General features: G+C 36.0%; 1 protein-coding gene across 1 annotated transcript in view; it reads right to left on the bottom strand.

Moving 5' to 3' along the window:
* COL24A1 (collagen type XXIV alpha 1 chain) overlaps window positions 1-23,469 on the bottom strand; it is a 392,516-nt gene that overhangs the window by 255,296 nt on the left and 113,751 nt on the right. The window contains exons 15-19 of the mRNA XM_004262981.3: window positions 9,672-9,725; window positions 9,551-9,595; window positions 9,250-9,303; window positions 8,921-8,974; window positions 4,317-4,370 (exon numbers count right to left, since the gene is read on the bottom strand). Of these exons, the coding sequence (XP_004263029.1) occupies window positions 4,317-4,370; window positions 8,921-8,974; window positions 9,250-9,303; window positions 9,551-9,595; window positions 9,672-9,725 (261 nt within the window). The remainder of the gene's footprint in view (window positions 1-4,316; window positions 4,371-8,920; window positions 8,975-9,249; window positions 9,304-9,550; window positions 9,596-9,671; window positions 9,726-23,469) is intronic.

The raw sequence follows: 23,469 nt of genomic DNA, 5'->3' as shown, positions 1-23,469 counted from the left end.
CCTTAAAAAATTAAAAATAGAGCTACCATATGATCCAGCAATCCCACTTCTGGGCATATACCTGGAGAAAACCATAATTCGAAAACATATATGCACCCCAATGTTCATTGCAGCACTATTTACAATAGCCAGGACATGGAAGCAACCTAAATGTCCATCTACATATGGATGAATGGATAAAGATGTGGTACAAATATACAATGGAATATTACTCAGTCATTAAAAAGAACCAAATAATGCCAGTTGCAGTGACAGGGATGGACCTAGAGACTGCCATACTGAGGGCAATAAGTCAGAGAAGGACAAATATCGTATGATATCGCTTATATGTGGAATCTAAAAAAAATGGTACAAATGAACTTATTTACAAAACAGAAATAGAGTCACAGGTGTAGAAAACAATCTTATAGTTACCTGGGGGAAAAGTGGGGAGGCATAAACTGGGAGATTGGGATTGACATATACACATTACTATATGTAAAACAGATATGTATTCAGATATTAACTGATTCACTTTGCTGTACACCTGAAACTAATGGAACATTGTAAATCAACTATACCCCAATAAGATTTTTTTTTTAATTTAAAAGAATTAACTATGTGAGGTGATGGATGTGTTATCTTGATCTTGGTAATAATTCCACAAGGTACATCAAATCATCACATTTTACACTTTTATATATGCAATTATATTCGTCGATTATTCCCAGTTATTTCTCAATAAAGGTAAAAAATACCATAAAGCTTCTATCATTAAAATAATGTGACAATTGCACAGGAATAGACAACCATTCAAGTGAAACAGAAAACAAAGTCCAGACATAGACCCAATAACCATGGAAATGTACTTTATGATAGGGGTGGCATCTTAAAATCACTGAAGCAAAGACAAATTGCTTAACAAATGGTTCTGGGACAATTGATAAGCCATTTAGGAAAAGATAAAATTAAACATATATATCACAATATTCACAATAAAAAAACTCCAAGTAATTTGCTCAAGGTACTCAGGCTAACTCCTCAATTCTCATTCAGAAGATATCTCAAAAGCACTGTACTTTCCAGATATTAACTTAAGTCTTTCATCACCCAATTATTAACAAAAGCTATCACAGAAGTATATACCTAGGACCATCATTTTGGCCTCTAATAGGATTACTTTTACTGGATTGTACTTTGACATTATGATAGCAATCTATACTCAAATATGGAAATCACACAATACCATGAATTGTTGCCCTTCCTTTATACAAGTGATATGTCTTTATCCAAGGGAGAAGAAAAGCATATAACTGACCATGTTTCATTGTTTTGCCCAGTAGAAAGTTGAGACTCAAGTTTGCAATTCGGTTCTAGTGAACTGTACTGAACTTTGTGGCTGTATTTTGGGGAAAAGGTTTTTCAGTCTCAGCTGAGTTTTTAACACAAGTCAGAAATTGTTACTAGTCCCTGGTTCCCTTCCCTGCTTAGTCCTCACAGAACTCTTCAAGCGCCCTCCTTCTGCATGCACACCTTTCTCCCACTCTTGGGATTTAGTATCTTACTTACAGAGAACACAGACTCTATCCTATTTGACCTCTTTCAACATCTTTTTCCTTTTAAAACAAGTCCCTATACTTGTGCTATGCATAACTTATTTATTCTTGATCTTCCTTGCTTTTTAGAGAAATGCACTGACGTCTGTGAATTTCCCTCTAGGCGCTGCTTTAGGTACAACACTAGATTTTATAGTGATTTGTTACTTAATTCTAAATATTTTGTAATTTCCATTGTGATTTTTTTTCTTCTCATGATGTTTTTAAGTTATCAAAGTTTATTTTACTGCTCTTAACACTGTCAATTTAAAACTTAATTGCACTGTAAACAGAGAATATAGCCTTCTGGAGTTGAGGGTCCAGGTGTAGTATTTTCAAACCTTGTTTTATAAAGCCTAAATTATTTCATCTATTACAATTGCATCATCTAATACCTTTATGTGGATGACTATACAAACATGTATCTCTAGTTCACTCTTTTGAGTGTCAGGTCTACAATTTTCTATACACTTATGAGACTAATTTCCTGTATGTCCTATAGGCACTTCAGCCCTAACAAAATCAAAACCAAAGCATTATCTCCACCCACCCTGAGTATCCTCCTCCTTCTTTTTTATTCTCTATTTTTAGAATGGTGATCTACATTCTACATAACTGTTCAAGCAAAAATTATTAAACTTGTCTTTTATTCCTCTCTCACACAAGCTGAATGAACTGAACTGAGTGATTCAACTGCTGTGAATTATAATTTCCTAATTATTTCTTGAAGCCACCCTTTCCTCCCTATTATTACAGGCCCTCATCATTAATCCCCTGGCCTTGTATTATACTCCCAAGCAGCCTTAGTTCTGTCATCTCTCCCTCTCTCGTTCTCTCTTATCTTTACTCCTTCTACCACAATTATGTTGAAATGCATGTCTGATAAGTTCATTCCTTTGATTAAAAATCTTTGATCACTGTCTACAGGATAAAGTCAAAATACAGCACAACATATAAGATCCTTTACCTAAGAAAATTCATCTACTGTGCAAGTAGAAACTTTTCAGGCTTGATATACTGTTAAACATGCTATTTTAAATTCTTAGACATACAATTCTATTAAAAGCCTAATGTCAAGAAGTATTTAAATAGAGCTGTTGCCTCATATATGATATCCTACATCCTATATTCTTATGATGAAGAAGAAGTTATGATCTTTGGATTAGGCCCCATTTCCCAAACAGCCTGGCACCAATTATTGAGAGAATACAGGTTACATCTTTAGCCCCATCAAAAAATTTAAAATAGGTAAGGAGGAAGAATGGGCATAGGTTAGGGCTTACTACCTTGCAGGAGTCAAAGACAATGAGGCAATGCTTTGAATCATGATTGCAAATCATAAAATCTCAAAGGCAACAGAGGAAAAAAAAATTTTGGAAAATTAAGTAATAAGTAAAAACATGGCCCATGCATCCTTTAACCTGGCTTTATATAAAAGAAGAAAACGATCCAAAGCCATACTGATAACAAGGAGGTGACACAGTCCTTCCTAGGACACATACCATCTGTAACTAAAATTACAGCAGAATAATCCATGTTCATAAAATTAACCTTTAAAGATAATAAAAGATAAATTAGGTTCTGTATCCTCAGTATGAGAACACAGGTAAATATGATTCATTCCAGGAAGGTTTTCATGACAAATGATTAAATGAATGTAGGCTCATAAAAGATAAACTTATATTAATCTGTTAATTACTACTTTGTTACTAATCATTTTTATTACTCAAAACAATTTCCTTCTTCCCAGAATGATGACATCAATACATTGCTGTATTTTACCTCCTATTACCTCTCTATTATTAAAAGTAGATACAATGTAGTTTTTTAGATTTTTGAACTATCAACATCCAATACGTTTTTAAATTAGACAGTAAGTAAGAATAGGTATTTGCTAAAGAAATCAACCAACCCCGAAAGACAGCTGTGCAATAAGAAATAGACCTTACAGTTTACAAAGAGAGGGAGAAAGCACCAGGACGGTACTATTCCTAGAAACTATGCCTACTGCTTTGACACTATGGGGACTTCATTGCTCTGATTTATTTATTGTGAAGCCAAATTCACTTTCTCACTGTTAATGCTGCATCTATGCCTCTGATCAGATGTGAATGTGTATTTATATATACGCATATGTTTTGGTTTATATTTTTGAACTAGGGTGAGCTTCAGAAGCTTTACCTCTATGTAGTATATCTTTGACTCAAATAATTTTTTTAAAAAAACTCAAATGTTTCACCTCAGAAGCTTATGTCCTATGTAGTCTTAAGAAAAGAAAAAGCCCCTCTACATCAAGCATTAAGCCAAAGTAAGAACTTCAAATATACAAGCAAACCTGATATATGTGCTACAGACTTAATTGTATTTATTCTAGAATATGAGATCCAAATGATATATGCATATTAAAAAATTGGAAGCATTCTGCATTAAAAATTCAATGGCGTTTAGGTCCTGAAATTTGATTTCAAGCTCCAAGCATGTGTTATTAGTAGTCATTGTGCAGAACAAATAAATCAGCTGTGACCTAACCAGGACTATAATGCAGCTAATACCTTTTCTATTTTCTAGAGATCACTGTTGCATACCTCCTGACATAACAGAAAAAATTTAGTCCAGACTATTTTCAAAGATATCAACTTTAAAGAGAATCTTTCTTAAACCTATTATGTAAAAGCATGTTTTACTAGTCAAGTTTAATTTCTATATTTATTTAAATTAATTATATTCCCACCAACATTTTACCTCTGGTCCTCGAGAGCCAGATGGTCCTTGGGGTCCTGGGTTACCTGTTTGGCCCTAAAACATGGGGGTGGGTGGGAGAAATCAAAGTATAAACATTAATTTAATAAATATGATTTAAAAAGGAAACATATGGTAAGCAAAAAGCACTAAATATATTATGCCACACAAAGTTGTAATGACTTTCTGGCAAACAACACTCAATATATAATAATATGCCAAAGTTTTAATGACTATTCAGAAAGAATTTATAACCATCATCATTATAGAAAACTTATTATATAGAGATATGTCTATATATATATATATATATATTTACTCCTAAATGTTAGGGCTACAAACAAATTAATGGAAATCAAATCAAGGAAAAAAATTGTGTGTGTGGGTATGTGTTACCCAGAGATAAGACAGTAAACTTTGACTTAACAAAGTAGGGAACTCTAGATGAAGAACTGTTTCCAAAAATAGCCAGGGTCCTCTGTCTCTGAAAATTCCTTTCTCCTTTCATAACTATAAGGGGCCTGATTTTGTAATTAAGAATCACCTGGATTTAAGTCCTTGTTGCTTAATCTCTCTCAGCCTCAGTTGTCTCACCAATAAAACACGAATAATAACAACAGTAGTAACATTCTTACAGAGTCATTGTAAGGATTAAATGAGACAATAAATGTATAAGTGTTAAGCACAGTGCCTAGCACATAGAAAGTACTCATTAAATGTTAATCAATTTTATAACCATTAATCCTTCCCTTCACATCCTCTCTCCTCTCCTGGATGATACCTAGAATTCCTAGATTGCTTTAATCCTTTAACTAAACTTCTGAGGACTCAGTTTCAATAACTCTGCAGCCATTTTCTGACATTCAGGCTAGCAATGTGAAATCAGGGCTGGAGAAGAAGGTCCGAGGAAAGAGAAGTGGGTAAAAGCCTGCTACTAGAGAGGGCTGGTGATGCTCTCAAGAGAGGAAACTACAGAACAGGGAAGGCCGGTAGTCTGATACCCTTGTTTTCATTAAAAAATATTGAATTCATTATTTGTCATATTAAATTTCTATGTGAGTTTTAAATTTGACTTAAATAGGTCTCAGAATATATAAAATTGCTCGCATTTCTTATACATAAAATTTTATGTATAATATGGGTTTATCCACTTTCCAAGAAGTAAAGCACAGTTTTCCATATGTACTAAATTCAGTCTCGTAGAGTGCTAGAGTATCTGGACTTAAACAGTACACAGTACAACTACTGCAATCAAATCTAGAGAAAAGTAATAAAGTATTTTGCAGAACTTCACTGAAGTTCCCCTAAATAAACAAAATTATAATCCATCATACTCCATCATAATCAGTATCTAAGGGAGTCAAATTCTTAAAATGAATATTACCTCCAAGAGATAGGGATGAAGTTCTCACTGAGGCCCTCTAGTGGCAAAATCTAAACAAGACACTAAATTTACAAGCTTGAGGAAAAATCAGCATACACTAGGACTTTGTTTTCAGAAAAGTTGACTGACAACCTGATATTTAAAAATATAAATTGTGGAATAATTTTATTGATCTTCAGAAAAAATTTTCATTTTGAAAAACTTCAATGGCAAGTTTCCTTGAATGTCAATTCTCCTTTATAAAAACTGAGTTTTCAAGTAACTTTTAGAGAATTGAATAATGATTAAAAGTAAACTTCTACAAATGACAGCAACTTCTAGCTAAAAAAAAATGGAAAGGACATAATTGTATTTATTTTCTCTTTTTAAAAAAATATATTTCTTAACAGCTTCAGATTGGTAGTTTCCTCTAGTCTTTAAATACTTGCAGGGTAAAAGCTTCCCTATTCCAGAATGTTAAAATCCTTCTGGATCAGGACATTCTTTTCTCTTGAAAACATTCTTTTATGTTATAACTTAGATCCATTTGGAAACAGTATCAGTGACACCAACATTTTATATAACAGAAAACCAAAAGTAGGAGATATAAAATAAGAAAGACGTTCTCATGACTCTGGCATTCTTTGCATGATAGTAAACAAATGATTTAGATAGGCACTAACTTGTATAATTTATTTTTAATATGATTACTTATACTGTGTACGTAATTTTTCATTAAACAGGTGTCTCCTTCCATAACGAGGAAAGTCAAACAACTACAATTTTTTCTAACAATAGATAGAAACAAGTGATAAATAAAGTGAAAGTCTAAAGGCAAGGCCATCTCATAAATATTAATTCATAAGTCTCTATACTATCTTCAGTCCAAAGTATGTATATTTTGAAGATTTGATTAAAAGAAACAAAAAATAGCCAACTGTTTCCTACCAAACTAATCCCTGCTGACATTAAAATATTTTTATTAGAATAGTACAAAAAAGGTATAACACGAGCAAGCAAAAGCCTCACGCTCACCATTTCATGTTCCCTGCATCACTGCCTTAAAGAACCACATTAGAGTTTCTGGTGATCCCAGGAAAAACAAAAATTTAAGGTTTTAAGACAATGTGCTAAAGGTAAAACAGGCTGTCTTTGCTTTAGCTTAGACTAGAGCAACGTTGGGAAGCATTATTACTAAGAGAGGATTAAAGAGTCACAGAGCTGCAAGGCACCTTACATATGATATAGCCTGACTCCCATTTTAAACACGAGAAACTGGATACCATGGTGGTTAAATGTCCAAGGTCACAGCAGGTCAGTGTCAGGGCTGGAACTAAAATCTACATGTTATTCAGACCAGCAATTCCCCCTCTCCCACCCCAATAAAGATGTTATCAATATAAATTGAATCAAAGAGTAAGGAAGACATTAAAAAGTTTACCTTATATAAGCATGATATTTGACTCTGGTTTTCTCAAGTAATTAATTACAAGGCGTAAGAGAATAATATCAATTATTTATTACTTAGTATTGACCTTAGAAAATGTGTCATACCACTTCCTTTTCTTGTTATCAAAAGTTTGAAAACCCTCACATTAGAAAAAAAATGAAGATATAAGATATAAGAAGGGTCAGTCACTGCAGATATTGAAAGTTCCTTTTACGTGGTTTAGAATCATCCTTGAAAAATAGAAGCTTTTTGTTAGCTTGACCTATACTTGTGCCCCTTCTGAGATTGAACACCACGGCACAAGTCTGGGTAGATAGCTGACTGAGTGAAAACTAGTTAAGGCAAAACTCACCACCAACACGTCATTAGATAAATAGATGCCGAAAATTGTTCTTTGGATTAAATAATTCCTGGGAAATGTATATGAAATGCTGTCACTGTTAGAAGTCATAAAGAATGGTGTATGTAAAGTTACGTAACTTAATGCTGCTTCCTTTGATGCAAAAATAAACAATCCAAAGATGAGAGGGTGGAGTTAGAGGGAACATGATGAATTGCTTGGGAAAAAAACACTCTTTTATAATGTTATATTAATAAATTATGATATTATATCTAAGTTTTTGTATCTACAATCACCTTCACAGAGTTGTAATCAATATTAAAACCCTAAAACGGGGCTTCCCTGGTGGCGCAGTGGTTGAGAGTCCGCCTGCCGATGCAGGGGACACGGGTTCATGCCCCGGTTCTGGAGGATCCCACATGTCGCGGAGCGGCTGGGCCCGTGAGCCATGGCTGCTGAGCCTGCGCGTCCAGAGCCTGTGCTCCACAACGGGAGAGGCCACAACAGTGAGAGGCCCACGTACCGCAAAAAAAAAAAAAAAAAAAAAAAAAAAAAACAACCCTAAAACAATCTTAAAACATTAAAGCCCAGAACACTATGGCACAGCGGCTAAGTGCATGGGCTCTGACATATGTGATTTCCTAGGTTTTCCCAGGTGGCTAACTAACTAACTATGGGACCTTGGGCAAGTTATTTAACTCTCTGTGTCTCAGTTTCCCTAATTGGTAAAATAGGAATAATAATAGTCCCAACTTCGTATGATTGTTTTAAGGATTTAATTAGACGTATAGACCTTAGAAGAGCACCTGGCACTTTCTAAGCACTCAGTAAATGTTAGCTATAATAATTATTATGATTTTTAATATGCAGATAAATACCTTTAACTCATGTTTTAACCATTTTTCATTTAAATGTTTTTAATTATCCAGTAACTTTAGTTTTATAGCTTCTTAGGCTTCAAGTTAACTACAATACATGGTATCCTTTTATTTCAATTAATTGATGGTCAAAGGTTAAAAAAAGACAAGGAACTAGAATATTTGGGCCCATAAGAGAGTGTGACAATGCTATTTTTTCTTCCGAATGTTTCCTTAATGAAACAGATATCTGGATAAATTAAAATATTATTTAAGGTGCCTTATATTTTCTGACTTAAAATCTACTGCTTAGTTTAAATACTATCTATAATAGATCAACCAAGATCTTTAAGGCTCACAGAAATTTGGCTTTGGCCTGGGATGGGGTGGGGTGAGGAGGGTGAGATCCAATAATCTATGCAATGTGAGCTAACAACTTCAAGGATTAGCTATATTCTAAAAGTGGAGAGAAAACGCCATACTGGTAGTCTTACATCCTACTTCTTACATTCCACAAACAACAACAGGTATCCAGACTCGTGCCATAGTGTGTGTACTCCATGAATCAGAAAGAGCAAACTAAAAGTTCAAACCTACTGAAGGTCCTGGCTTTCCTCTCATCCCTGGTGGTCCAGGAAAACCCCTAGCGCCCTAAAAGAGAAGAACAGTACAGTGAAGAGAAAAACTATTATACGACAGAAGGCAGATACACCTCTATTTACAAATTACTAAAAAAATTCATGGAATTATTCTAAAATAATTGAGAAAACTGTTTTAAACAAGACTTGTAAAACCATATTGATACCATATCCTAAAAAAAATATAATCAATGATTAAAATAACGAGTACTCCTTTCTTTTTAAAGAATTTATACATTTTCACTGGCTTTTGTTGTATTTATATAAAATTAACGGTAAAAACATTACCTTGTCTCCAGGATACCCTGGTTCTCCTGGCTCTCCCACAATGCCTTGTTCACCCTGGAGAGCACAATTTCACGTGAAGACACTTAAGCAATGCAAATGTGGCAGTATTACAAGAAGGCAAATACTAGTTATACAAGAGTAATTTCTCTATTTTTCCTACTTCTGAGAAAAATTATATAATTGATAGTAGAGATTAGATCCCATATTTTTTAAAACAAGTATTTTATAAGTTGTGTGGATTCAAAAGAAAAGTAAATGTGATAAGAAATTATCTCTATGACAATGTAAATATTTAAATCACCTTATCACCTTTGATTCCAGGTAGGCCCTTATTCCCCGAAAGACCCTAAAAAAGAAAGTGATACTTTGTGACACCATAGAAAAATCAAAGTGAAATATCCATTACAAAAATAGAAACATACCATTGGGCCAGGGATTCCAGAAGGTCCAACTGGTCCCATAGGGCCAACACTGCCCTGAAAAGCAATAAGAAAGAAAGGCATCCTTGAGCACCCAACTAGAATTTAAAAGAGAACATGGTAAACTTAATTAACCCAGAATGGTTCACCTCACTAAGCTCCCACACATGCCTTATTCTTCAACTACTTCTTTTCCTTCTCACATTTATAAATCATACCAATCATTCAAATTTTAATGAGGTCTATCCTGTTTCCTGAAGCCTACTCATACGGATCTTGTCCATGAGCCTCCTTCCCTTCCTTGAGCTCCTATAATACTTACTACCCACAGCATTCATTTTGAAGTATTTCTCCAGAGAGATAATATCTTGATGATAGGGGAAATACTTTAGTGCCATGTTCCCAGGAAGTATTCAATAAATACTTCATTTGATTGTCTTAGATTTTTCTTTCACCCGTTTACTCAGCAAACATTTATTGGGCAGTTACTATGTGTCAGGCATTCCAATGATTTTATTTCATGATTTACAACTTGCAGACAATAAAATTTACCATAATTTTAGGGAAATGAGTAGTAAACAAAAGGCTCTGCTCTTCTGGGTTTCTCTCATTCATTCATCATTTAATATTTATTGAGCATAATATGTATCAAACATTGTAGTGTTGTATAGTAGTGTTGAGGAAACAAACATGAGACAGAGACACCAACGTCAAGGTTTTCAATTTAATGCTCCAAAGCAAGATTATTCAAAAACATTAACTACCACTATCATCTCCTGCAAGCAACAGACCTAGAAAAACTTCTTTAATATGTCATCTTAGAATGTAAAGGACAACTTATAAGGGTTTTTGAAAGTAAAATTTTTAAAAATAGTGGAAATCTCTTGATTGTTTGGAGCCCACTAAATTTTTGTGTTATTGATGCCTTCACTTTCCTTCTTTCTCTTGCAACCTCTCTGTGCCTGGCTAACGTATCATCCTTCACCTTCAAATACTGAGTTGTTTTAAACCTCCATTTCTTGCTTTCCAAATGTTAAGGAACTTTGAAAGGTGTATTTGAAGCAATGATGAAAATGTTGCCCTTTTTAGTTGTAATCCAAACTTCTTAGGATGGCATCCCAGGTCCTTACTACTAGTTTTCCATCAACCCTTTCAGTCTCATGTCCTTCCATTCGTCCCTACTCTCCTTTGACTTCTTCCTCCTCCAAACCCAACATTCTAGACAAAATGGGCTGTGTTCTAGCCTCTGAACATGCTCTCCCTTACCACATGCTCCAACCCTTTGAAGATACAGCTACCACTACTGGAATGTCCTTCTTCTTACAGTACTGAGAATACTGCCCTGTTTTTGGTTTTTTGTTTTCTTTTTTCTATTTTCCTAATCTGTGCATTATGTGAGAGCAGAAGCATGTTTTATTCATTTTTTTATATCTCTGACCCAAAATAACTGGCACATAATAGTTTTGAAATAAACTATGGAATGAACACTGGAGGAAGTAATCAACTTCAAAAATAAATTTAAAACAGTGATTTCCAGAGGTCTACATCCTGACATAATGGCCCATTTCTAATAGTCCACAGTTATATAACTACAAATTTCAGAACAGAAAATATGACATCTTTACTTTGGGGTGAGTCTTAAAGTCTGTGAAATATAACTACTATATATTTCCAACATGTGTAAGCCTGAAATACATGAGACTGTGAGAGGCAGAGTAATACTTTCCAACTTAATGAACAGATATGCAGTATTAATACATCATTGACAAATTCTATCAATAGGAAATAATTATTCTTATAATTACAGTGGCTAGTTTATTCAAAGTTCATAGCTTTAAAACTTATGATAGTTTAAAAAATACAGGGTTCTCGCCTGCGGAGACTAGTGGAGTCGGGCAGGAAGCTTTAAAGCAGTTTCATGCCGGGCCTTACCCCAGATTTTCTGATTTGATTCCTCCCCAGTGAGGCCCAGCACCGGTTCAAGATTCCCACGTGATTCCACTGCAGACTGAGAATCAAAGTCTAAGCAAAATGACCTTGAAGTCCTTTCGCAGAGGACCAGAGAGTACTTTGGAAAAGGACCAAATATTCTGAAACCCTGGTCTATAGTGTGGTATGTTTCTTTGTATGATTTTTGTCTATTTAGGTTTGCTTTTACCATTTGTCCTAGGGTTCTGACTGTTCATTTGTTGTTGTTGTTGTTGTTTGTTTTCTTCTTATGAGTGTGTGTATATGTTTATTTGTGTGATTTTCTCTGTTTAGTTTTGCTTTTACCATTTGGTTTGGGGTTCTATTGTTCGTTCATTTTTCTTTTTTTTCCTTCTTTTTTCTTCCTTTTCTTCTGACCCATGTGGGTGCAGGGTCTTGGTGCTCCAGCCAGGTGTCAGGTCTGAGCCTCCAAAGTGGGAGAACCGAGTCCAGGACATGGGACCACCAGAGACCTCCTGGCCCCAAGTAATATCATTCGGTGAGAGCTCTCCCAGAGACCTCTATCTAAACACTAAGACTCAGCTCCAACCAACAGCCAGCAAGCTCCAGTGCTGGATGCACCATGCCAAACAACCAGCAAGACTGGAACACAACCCCACCTACTAGCAGAGAGGCCACCTAAAGTCATACTAAGTCCACAGATACCCCAAAATTCACCACTGGATGCGGCCCTGCCCACCAGAAGAACAAGATCCAGCCCCACCCACCAGAACACAGGGACCAGTCCCCTCCGCCAGGAAGCCTACACAAACCACTGAACCAACCTCACAACTAGGGGTCAGACACCAAAAACAACAGGAACTACTTGAACAGGTTCTACTGCAGCCTGTGAAAAGGAGATGCCCAATACAGTAAGTTGAACAAAACGAGAAGAAAGAGACATATGCAGCAGATGAAGGAGCAAAGTAAAAACCCACCAGACCAAACAAATGAAGAGGAAATAGGCAGTCTACCGGAAAAAGAATTCAGAGTAATGAAAGTAAAGATGATCCAAAATCTTGGAAGTAGAATGGAGAAAATACAAAAAGCGTTTAACAAGGACTTAGAAGAATTAAAGAGCAAACAAAGAATGATGAACAACAAAATAAATGAAATTAAAAATTCTCTAGAAGGAATCAATAGCAGAATAACTGAGGCAGAAGACCAGATAAGTGACCTGGAAGGTAAAATTGTGGATGTAACTACCACAGAGCAGAATAAAGAAAAAAGAATGAAAAGAATTGAGGACAGTCTCAGAGACCTTTGGGACAACATTATATGCACCAACATTCGAATTATAGGGGTCACAGAAGAAGAAGAGAAAAAGAAAGGGTCTGAGAAAATATTTGAGGAGAGTACACTTGCAAACCTCCTTAAGAGGGGAAAGGAAATAGTTGATCAAGTCTAGGAAGCACAGAGAGTCACATACAGGAGAAATCCAAGGAGAAACATGCCAACACACACATTAATCAAACTATCAAAAATTAAATACAAAGAAAAGATATTAAAAGCAACAAGAGACAAGCCAAAAAAAAATATACAAGGGAATTCCCATAAGGTTAACAGCTGAACTTTCAGCAGAGACTCTGCAAGCCACCAGGGAGTGGAAGGACATATTTAAAGTGACGAAAGGGAAAAACCTACAACCAAGGTTACTCCACCCAGCAAGGATCTCATTCAGATTCGATGGAGAAATTAAAACCTTTACAAACAAGCAAAAGTTAAGAGCACCACCAAACCAGTTTTACAACAAATGCTAAAGGAACTTCTCTAGGTGGTAAACACAAGAAAAAGAAAAGACAAACAAAAGCAAACCCAAAACAATTAAGAAAATGGTAATAGGAACATACATATCAATAATTACCTTAAATGTAAATGGTTTAATTGCTCCAACAAAACACACTGACTGGCTGAATGGATACAAAAACAAGACCCGTATATATGCTGTCTACAAGAGACTGACTTGAGACCTAGGGACACATACAGCTTGAAAGTGAGGGGATGGAAAAAGATATTCCATGCAAATGTAAATCAAAAGAAAGCTGGAGTAGCAATACTCATATAAGAAAAAATAGACTCTAAAATAAAAACTGTTATAAAGAACAAAGACGGATATGACATAATTATCAAGGAATCAGTCCAAGAAGAAGGTATATCAATTTTGAATACTTATGCACCCAACATAGGAGCACCTCAATACATAAGGCAAATGCTAACAGTCCAAAAGGGGAAATCGACAGTAACACTGTAATAGAAGGGGACTTTAACACCCCACTTCCACAAATGGACAGATCATCCAAAATGAAAATAAATAAGGAAACACAAGTTTTAAATGATACAGTAGACCAGATGGACTTAACTGATATTTACAGGACATTCCACCAAAAACAACAGAATACACTTTCTTTTCAAGTGCTCAAGGAACATTCTCCAGGATAGATCATAGATTGGGTCACCAAATGAGCCCTGGTACATTTAAGAAAATTGAAATTGTATCAAGTACCTTTTCCTACAACAACACAATTACAGGAAAACAACTGTAAATAATACAAACTCATCGAGGCTAAACAATACACTACTAAATAGCCAAGAGATCACTGAAGAAATCAAAGAGGATATCAAAAAATACCTAGAAACAAATGGCAATGAAAACACGATGACCCAAAACCTATGGGATGCAGCAAAAGCAGTTCTAAGAGGGAAGTTTAGAGCTATACAATCCTACCTCAGGAAACCAGAAACATCTCAAATAAACAACCTCACCTTACACCTAAAGCAACTAGAGAAAGAAGAACAAACAAAACCCAAAGTCAATAGAAGGAAAGAAATCATAAAGATAAGAGCAGAAATAAATGAAAAAGAAATGAAGGAAACAATAGCAAAGTCAATAAAACTAAAAGCTGGATATCTGGGAAGATAAACAAAATTGATAAGCCACTAGCCAGAAAAGGGAGAACACTCAAATCAATAGAATTAGAAATGAAAAAGAAGAAGTAAGAACTGACTCTGCAGAAATACAAAGGATCATGAAAGATTACTACAATCAACTCTATGCCAATAAAATGGACAACCTGGAAGAAATGCACAAATTCTTAGAAAAGCACACCCTTCCAAGACTGAACCAGGAAGAAATAGAAAATATAAACAGATCAATCTCAAGCACTGTAATTGAGACTATGACTAAAAATCTTCCAACAAACAAAAGCCCAGGACAAGATAGATTCACAGGGGAATTCTATCAAACAGTCAGAGAAGAGCTATCACCTATCATTCTCAAAGTATTCTAAAAAATAGCAGAGTGAGGAACACTCCCAAACTCATTCTACGAGGCCACCAGCACCCTGATACCAAAATCGGATAAAGATGTCACAAGAAAAGAAAACTACAGGCTAATACCACTGATGAACATAGATGCAAAAATCCTCAACAAAATACTAGAAAACAGAATCCAATAGCACATTAAAAGGATCATACACCATGATCAAGTGGGGTTTATCCCAGGAATGCAAGGACTCTTCAGTATATGCTAATCAATCAATGTGATACACGATTAATTAACAAATTGAAGGAGAAAATTAAAAAATTGAAGGAGAAAAACCATAAGATCATCTCAATAGATGCAGAAAAAGCTTTTGACAAAATTCAACACCCATTTATGATAAAAACTCTCCAGAAAGTAAGCACAGAGGGAAGCTACCTCAACATAATAAAGGCCATATATGACAAACCAACAGCCAACATCATCCTCAATGGTGAAAAACTGAAACCATTTCCCCTAAAATCAGGAACAAGACAAGGTTTCCCACTCTCACCACTATTATTCAACATAGTTTTGGAAGTTTTAGCCACAGAAATCAGAGAAGAAAATGAAATAAAAAGAATCCATAATGGAAAATAAGAAGTAAAACTGTCACTTTTTTGCAGATGACATGATACTGTACATAGAAAATCCTAGAGATGCTACCAGAAGACTACTAGAGCTAATCAATGAATTTGGTGAAGTAGCAGGATACAAAATTAATGCACAGAAATCTCCTGAATCTCTATAGAGTAATGATAAAAAATCTGAAAGACAAAATAAGGAAACATTCCCATTTACCATTGCAAGAAAAAGAATAAAATACCTAGGAATAAACCTACATAAGGAGACAGAAGACCTATATGCAGAAAACTATAAAACACTGATGAAAGAAATTAAAGACGAGACAAACAGATGGAGAGATATACCACGTTCTTGGACTGGAAGAATCAATATTGGGAAAATAACTATACTATCTAAAGCAATCTATAGATTCAATGCAATCCCTATCAAACTACCAGTGGCGTTTTTCACAGAGCTAGAACAAAAAATTTCACAATTTGTATGGAAACACACAAGATCCTGAAGAGCCAAAGTAACCTTGAGAAAGAAAAATGGAGCCGGAGGAATCAGGCTTCCAAACTTCAGACTATATTACAAATTTACAGCAATCAAGACAGTATGGTATTGGCACAAAAACAAATATAGATTAATGGAACAGGATAGAAAGCCCAGAGATAAACCCATGCACATACTGTCACTTTATCTTTGATAAAGGAGGCAAGAATATACAATGGAGAAAAGACAGCCTCTTCAATAAGTGGTGCTGGGAAAACTGGACAGCTACATGTAAAAGAATGAAATTAGAACACTTCCTAACACCATACACAAAAATAAACTCAAAATGGATTAAAGACCTAAATGTAAGGCCAGACACTATAAAACTCTTAGAGGAAAACATAGGCAGAGCACTCTATGACATAAATCACAACAAGATCCTTTCTGACCCACCTCCTAGAGAAATGGAAATAAAAACAAAAATAAACAAATGGGACCTAATGAAACTTAAAAGCTTTTGCCAGCAAAGGAAACCATAAACAAGACCAAAAGACAACCCTCAGAATGGGAGAAAATATTTTCAAATGAAGCAACTGACAAAGGATTAATCTCCAAAATATACAAGCAGCTCATACAGACCAATATCAAAAAACAAACAAACCAATCCAAATATGGTCATAAGACCTAAATAGACATTTCTCCAAAGAAGGCATAGAGATGGCCAAAAAACACATGAAGGATGCTCAACATCACTAACCATTAGAGAAACTCAAATCAAAACTACAATGAGCTATCACCTCACACAGGTCAGAAGGGCCATCATCAAAAAATCTACAAACAGTAAATGCTGGAGAGGGTGTGGAGAAAAGGGAACTCTCTTGCACTGTTGGTGGGAATGTAAATTGATACAGCCTCTATGGAGAAGAGTATGAAGGTGCCTTAAAAAACTGAAACTAGAACTACCATATGACCCAGCAATTCCACTACTGGGCCTATACCCTGAAAAAAACATAATTCAAAAGGACAAATGCACCCCAATGTTCACTGCAGCACTATTTACAATAGCCAGGACATGGAAACAACCTAAATGTCCAATGACAGATGAATGGATAAAGATGTGGTACGTGCATACAATGGAATATTACTCAGCCATAAAAAGGAACGAAATTACGTCATCTGTAGAGATGTGGATGGACCTAGAATCTGTCATACAGAGTGAAGTCAGAAAGAGAAAAACGAATACAGTATGCTAACACATATATATGGAATGTAAAAAAAAAATTAATTCTGACAGACCTCGGGGCAGGACAGAAATAAAGATGCAGATGTAGAGAATGGACTTGAGGACACAGGGAGGGGGAAGGGTAAGCTGCGACAAAGTGAGAGAGTAGCACTGACATATACATATTACCAAATGTAAATCAGATACCTAGTGGGAAGCAGCCGCATAGCACAGGGAGATCAGCTAAGTGCTCTCTGACCACCTAGAGGGGTTGCATAGGGAGGGTGGGAGAGATGGGATATGCGGATGTATGTATACATATAGCTGATTCACTTTGTTATACAGCAGAAACTAACATAACATTGTAAACCAATTATACTCCAATAAAGATGTTAAAAAAATACAATAAACATCTCTGTGTGGAAATTATACAGCAACAATTCATGTAAGGAATGGAAAGGAATATTGTAAAAACAAACAAATATTTCTTTATTGTCCTGTTGTTTTTTCTATACACAATATCCTAAATTTTTGTTTCAGAAAATATATTACTGTGCACAGTCTGGCATGTTCAGATGAATGTACCTTGTATGCACAATATGCTATTTTACTTTTTAGTGACTCTGAAAGAAAAATCACAAAATAGTAAGTTTCAGAAGGTATCAAAAAACATATTCAGGGCGGAGTCAAGATGGTGGTGTGCAAAGTCACAGAGGTTGTGTCTCCCCACAAGTAGGGCACCTGCCAGACGCTGGTGGTAGACCCTGACGTCCAAGGAGATTGGTGGAACCCCCAAGCGAACCAGTAGGATGTGGCAGGACTGAGGGGGCAGTAGAAGTGGAGGCTGGAAAGGACCAGTGCCTCTAGGGTTGGCTGAGAGTGGGGAGGGGTTCCCATGCCTGGAGGGACCCTTGGGGGCTCAGATCAGGAGGGAGCATGCACAGCGTTTCCCCTTCCCAATCGGCTGGGGAAGTCTGACCAGCTCTCAAAGGCCAGGTCCTATGCCCTCAGAGGCCCCCTGTGGGCCTCATTGCTCCTGGGGGCATAGGAGGGAGGCCAGGGAGAACAGGAGGTCCAGGCCACGTGGGTCCTTGGGGAACAGGAGGGAGAGCAGGAAAGGCAAGCAGGAGGTGCCCTCCAGGACCAGAAGAGCAGGAGAGGAGCAGAGGGAGAGCACTCCACCCACTGGAACCCAGGAAGCCTGCTGGGATTGCAGGTGGGGTCCCCCACCCTCTGACACCAGAGGCAGGAGGCACGCCTGGGCCCCTTCTGTTCTGTAGAGCCTAAGCCCCACCCCCACTCCCCCACAGGACCTTTTCAAGCCCTGTGGATCCCAAGCATAGGCCCTGTCCTCCAACATCCATAGCCAATGTCTTTTCCATCTTTTTTTTTCTTTGTTTTTCCTCTTTTTTTTTTTTTTTACTACTCTCGTTCTGTTTTACCTTCTGGTTGTTGTTTCAAGTATATTTTTATTTTTATATTCTTTCTAACATATCTGTTAGTATCCTACTCTAATTTTATTTTTTACTTTGTTATTGTTCCCCCACTTTGTTTTTTCTGCCCTTTGCAGCTTGTGGGACCTTGGTTCATGAGCCTGGGTTTGGGCCGAAGCTCCTGGGATGGGAGCTCCGAGTGTGAACCACTGGACTAACAGAGAACCTCAGACCCCAGGGAATATTCATCAGAGTGAGGTCTGCCAGAGGTCCTCATCTCAGCCCCAATACCCAGTTTTACCCAACAGCTCACAAACATCAGTGTTGGAAGACTCAGGGCAAACAACCAGTAAGACAGGACCACAATCCAACTCACCAAAAAAAAAAAAAATGAGATGGCAAAAAAATATGTCACAGATGAAGGAGCAAAGTAAAAACCTACAAGACCAAATAAATGAAGAGGAAAGGCAATCTAACTGAAAAGGAATTCAGAATAATGGTACTAAAGATGATCCAGACTCTCAGAAACAGAATGGAGGCATGTACCGAGAAAATACAAGAAATGTTTAACAAAGACCAGAAGACCTAAAAGAACAAACTGAAATGAACAACAATAACTGAAATGAAAAATACACTAGAAGGAATCAATAACAGAATAACTGAGGCAGAAGAACGAATAACTGAGCTAGAAGACGAAATCGTGGAAATAACTGCCTACGAGCAGAACAAAGAAAAAAGAAGGAAAAGAATTGAAGACAATCTCAGAGACCTCTGGAACAACACTAAAGGCATAAACATTCAAATTATAGGGGTCGCAGAAGAAGAAGAGAAAAAGAAAGGGTCTGAGAAAATATTTGAAGAGAGTATAGTTGAAAACTTGCCTAACATGGGAAAGCAGATAGTCAGCCAAGTCTAGGAAATGCAGAGAGTCCCATACAGGATAAACTCTAGGAGAAACACACCAAGACACATATTAATCAAACTACCAAAAATTACGTTCAAAGAAAAAATATTAAAAGTAGCAAGGGGAAAACAAAAAATAACATACAAAGGAAACCCCATAAGGTTATCGGCTGATTTTTCAGCAGAAACTCTGCAGGCCAGAAGGGAGTGGCAGGACATACTTAAAATGATGAAAGAGAAAAACCTACAACCAAGATTACACTACCCAGCAAGGATCTCATTCAGATTTGACAGAGAAATCAATAGCTTTTCAAACAAGCAAAAGCTAAGAGAATTCAGCACCATCAAACCAGCTTTACAACAAATGCTAAAGAAACTTCTCTAGGAGGGAAACACAACAGAAGAAAAAGACCCATAAAAACAAACCCTCAAAAATTAAGAAAATGGTAATAGGAACATACATATTGAATAATAACCTTGAATGTAAATGGATTAAATGCTCTAACCAAAAGACACAGACTGGCGGAACAGATACAAAAACAAGACCCATATATATGCTGTCTACAAGAGACCCACTTCAGACCTAGGGACACATACAGACTGAAAGTGAGGGGATGGAGAAAGATATTCCATGCAAATGGAAATCAAAAGAAAGCTGGAGTAGTGATAATCCTATAAGATAAAATAGACTTTAAAATAAAGACTGCTACAAGAGATGAGGGATACTACATAATGATCAAAGCATGAATCCAAGAAGAAGATGTAACAATTATAAATGTTTATGCACCCAACATAGGAGCACCTCAATACATAAGGCAAATGCTAACAACCATGAAAGGAGAAATTGACAGTAACACAATAATGGTAGGGGACTTTAACAACATCCCACTTTCACCAATGGACAGATCATCCAGACAGAAGATAAATAAGGAAACACAAGCTTTAAATGACACAATAAACCAGATAGATTTAATTGATACTTATAGAACATTCCACCCAAAAGTGGCAGAATACACTTTCTTCTCAAGCGCACAAAGAACATTCTCCAGGATAGACCACATGCTGGTCACAAATCAAGCCTCAGAAAATTTAAAAAAAGTGAAATCATATCAAGCATCTTTTCTGACCACAATGCTATGAGACTGGAAATCAATTACAGGAAAAAAAACCTGTAAAAAACACAAATACATGGAGGCTAAACAGTGTGCTACTAAATAACCAAGCGATCACTGAAGACAACAAAAGAAGAAATTTAAAAAATACATAGAAACAAATGATAACGAAAACACAACAACCCAAAACCTATGGGACACAGCAAAAGCAATTCTAAGAGGGAAGTTTATAGCAATTCAATCTCACCTCAAGAAACAAGAAAAATCTCAAATAAACAATCTAACTGTACACTTAAAACAACTAGAGAAAGAAGAACAAGGAAAACCCAAAGTCAGAAGAAGGAAAGAAATCATAAACTTCAGAGCAGAAATAAATGCAACAGAAACGAAGAAAACAATAGCAACGATCAATAAAACTAAAAGCTGACTCTTTGAGAAGATAAACAAAATTGATAAACCATTAGCCAGACTCATCAAGAAAAACAGAGAGGATGCAAATCAATAAAATTATAAATGAAAAAGGAGAAATCACAAATGACACAACGGAAATACAAAGGATGATAAGAGACTACTACAAACAACTATATGCTAATAAAATGGACAACCACGAAGAAATGGACAAATACTTGGAAAGGTACAGTTTTCCAAGACAGAACCATGAAGAATTAAAAAACACAGAAAGACCTATCACAAGTAATTAAATTAAAACTGTAGTTAAAATCTTCCAACAAACAAAAGTCCAGGACCAGATGGCTTCACAGGCGAATTCTATCAAACATTTAGAGAAGAGCTAACACTGATCCTTCTCAAACTCTTCCAAAAAATTGCAGAGGGAGAAACACTCCCAAATTCATTCTACGAAGCCACCATGACCCTGATACCAAAACCAGAAAAAGGTATCACAAAAAAGAAAAATTATAGACCAATATGACTGATGAACATAGATACAAAAATCCTCAACAAAATACTAGCAAATCGAATCCTACAACATATTAAAAGGATCATATACCATGATCAAGTGGGATTTATCCCAAGGATGCAAGGATCTTCAGTATACACAAATCAAACAATGTGATACACCATATTAACAAATTGAAGGATAAAAACGATATGATCATCTCAATAGATGCAGAAAAAGCTCCTGACAAAATTCAACATCCATTTATGATAAAAACTCTCCAAAAAATGCGCAGAGAGGGAACCTACCTCAACATAATAAAGGCCATATATGACAAACCCACAGCAAGCATCATACTCAATGGTGAAAAACTATTTCCACTAAGATAAGGAACAAGACAAGGATGCCCATTCTCACCACTCTTATTCAACATAGTTTTGGAAGCTGTAGGCATGGCAATAAGAGAAGAAAAAGAAATACAAATTGGAAAAGAAGCAGTAAAACTGTCACTGTTTGCAAATGACATAATACTATACAGAGAAAATCCTAAAGATGCCACCAGAAAACTACTAGAACTAATCAATGAATTTGGTAAGGTTGCAGGACACAAAATTAATGCACAGAAATCTCTGGCATTCCTATACACTAACAACGAAAAAATCAGAAAGAGAAATTAAGGAAACAATCCCATTTACCATCACAACAAAAAGAATAAAATACCTAGGAATAAACCTACCTAAGGAGATAAAAGACTTGTACTCAGAAAACTATAAAACACTGATGAAAGAAATCAAAGATGACATAAACAAGTGGAGAAATATACCACATTCTTAGACTGGAAGAATCAATATTGTGAAAATGACTATACCACCCAAAGCAATCTACAGATTCAATGCAATCCCTATGAAACTACCAATGGCATTCTTGACAGAACTAGAACAAAAAATTTTACAATTCTTATGGAAACACAAAAGATCCCAAATAGCCAAAACAATCTTGAGAAAGAAAAACAGAGCTGGAGGAATCAGGCTACCCAACTGCAAACTATACTAAAAAGCTACAGTAATCAAGACAGTATGGTACTGGCACAAAACCAGAAATATAGATCAATATTACAGGACAGAAAGCCCAGAAATAAACCCAGGCACATGTGGTCACCTTATTTTTGATAAAGAAGGCAAGAATATACAGTAGAGAAAAGACAGCCTCTTCAATTAGTGGTGCTGGGAAAACTGGACAGCTACATGTAAAAGAATGAAATTAGAACACTCCCTAAGACCATACACAAAAATAAACTCCAAATAGATTAAAGACCTAAATGTAAGGTCAGACACTATAAAACTCTTAGAGGAAAACATAGGAAAAACACTCTTTGACATAAACCACACAGCAAGATCCTTTTTGACCCACCTCCTAGACTAATGGAAATAAAAACAAAAATAAAAAAATGGGACCTAATGAAACTTAAAAGCTTTTGCACAGCAAAGGAAACCATAAACAAGATTAAAAAGACAACCCTCAGAATGGGAGAAAATATTTGCAAATGAAACAACGGACCAAGGATTAATCTCCAAAATATACAAAGAGCTCATGGAGCTCAGTATCAAAAAAACAAACAATCCAAGTAAAAAATGGGCAGAAGATCTAAGTAAACATTTCTCCAAAGAAGACATACAGATGGCCAAGAGGCACATGAAAATATGCTCAACATCCCTAATTATTAGAAAAATGCAAATCAAAACTACAATGAGGTATCACCTCATACAGGCCAGAATGGCCATTATTAAAAAATCTAGAAACAGTAAATGCTGGAGAGGGTGTGGTGAAAGGGGAACCCTCCTGCACTGTTGGTGGGAATGTAAATTGATACAGCCACTATGGAGAACAGTATGGAGGTTCCTTAGAAAA

Source organism: Orcinus orca, chromosome 1 (assembly GCF_937001465.1).
Source record: "Orcinus orca chromosome 1, mOrcOrc1.1, whole genome shotgun sequence".
In the NCBI taxonomy this organism is placed as follows: Eukaryota; Metazoa; Chordata; class Mammalia; order Artiodactyla; family Delphinidae; genus Orcinus; species Orcinus orca.
The sequence above is the reverse complement of the archived record's forward strand: the minus strand, read 5'-3'. Positions and strand labels throughout refer to the sequence as shown.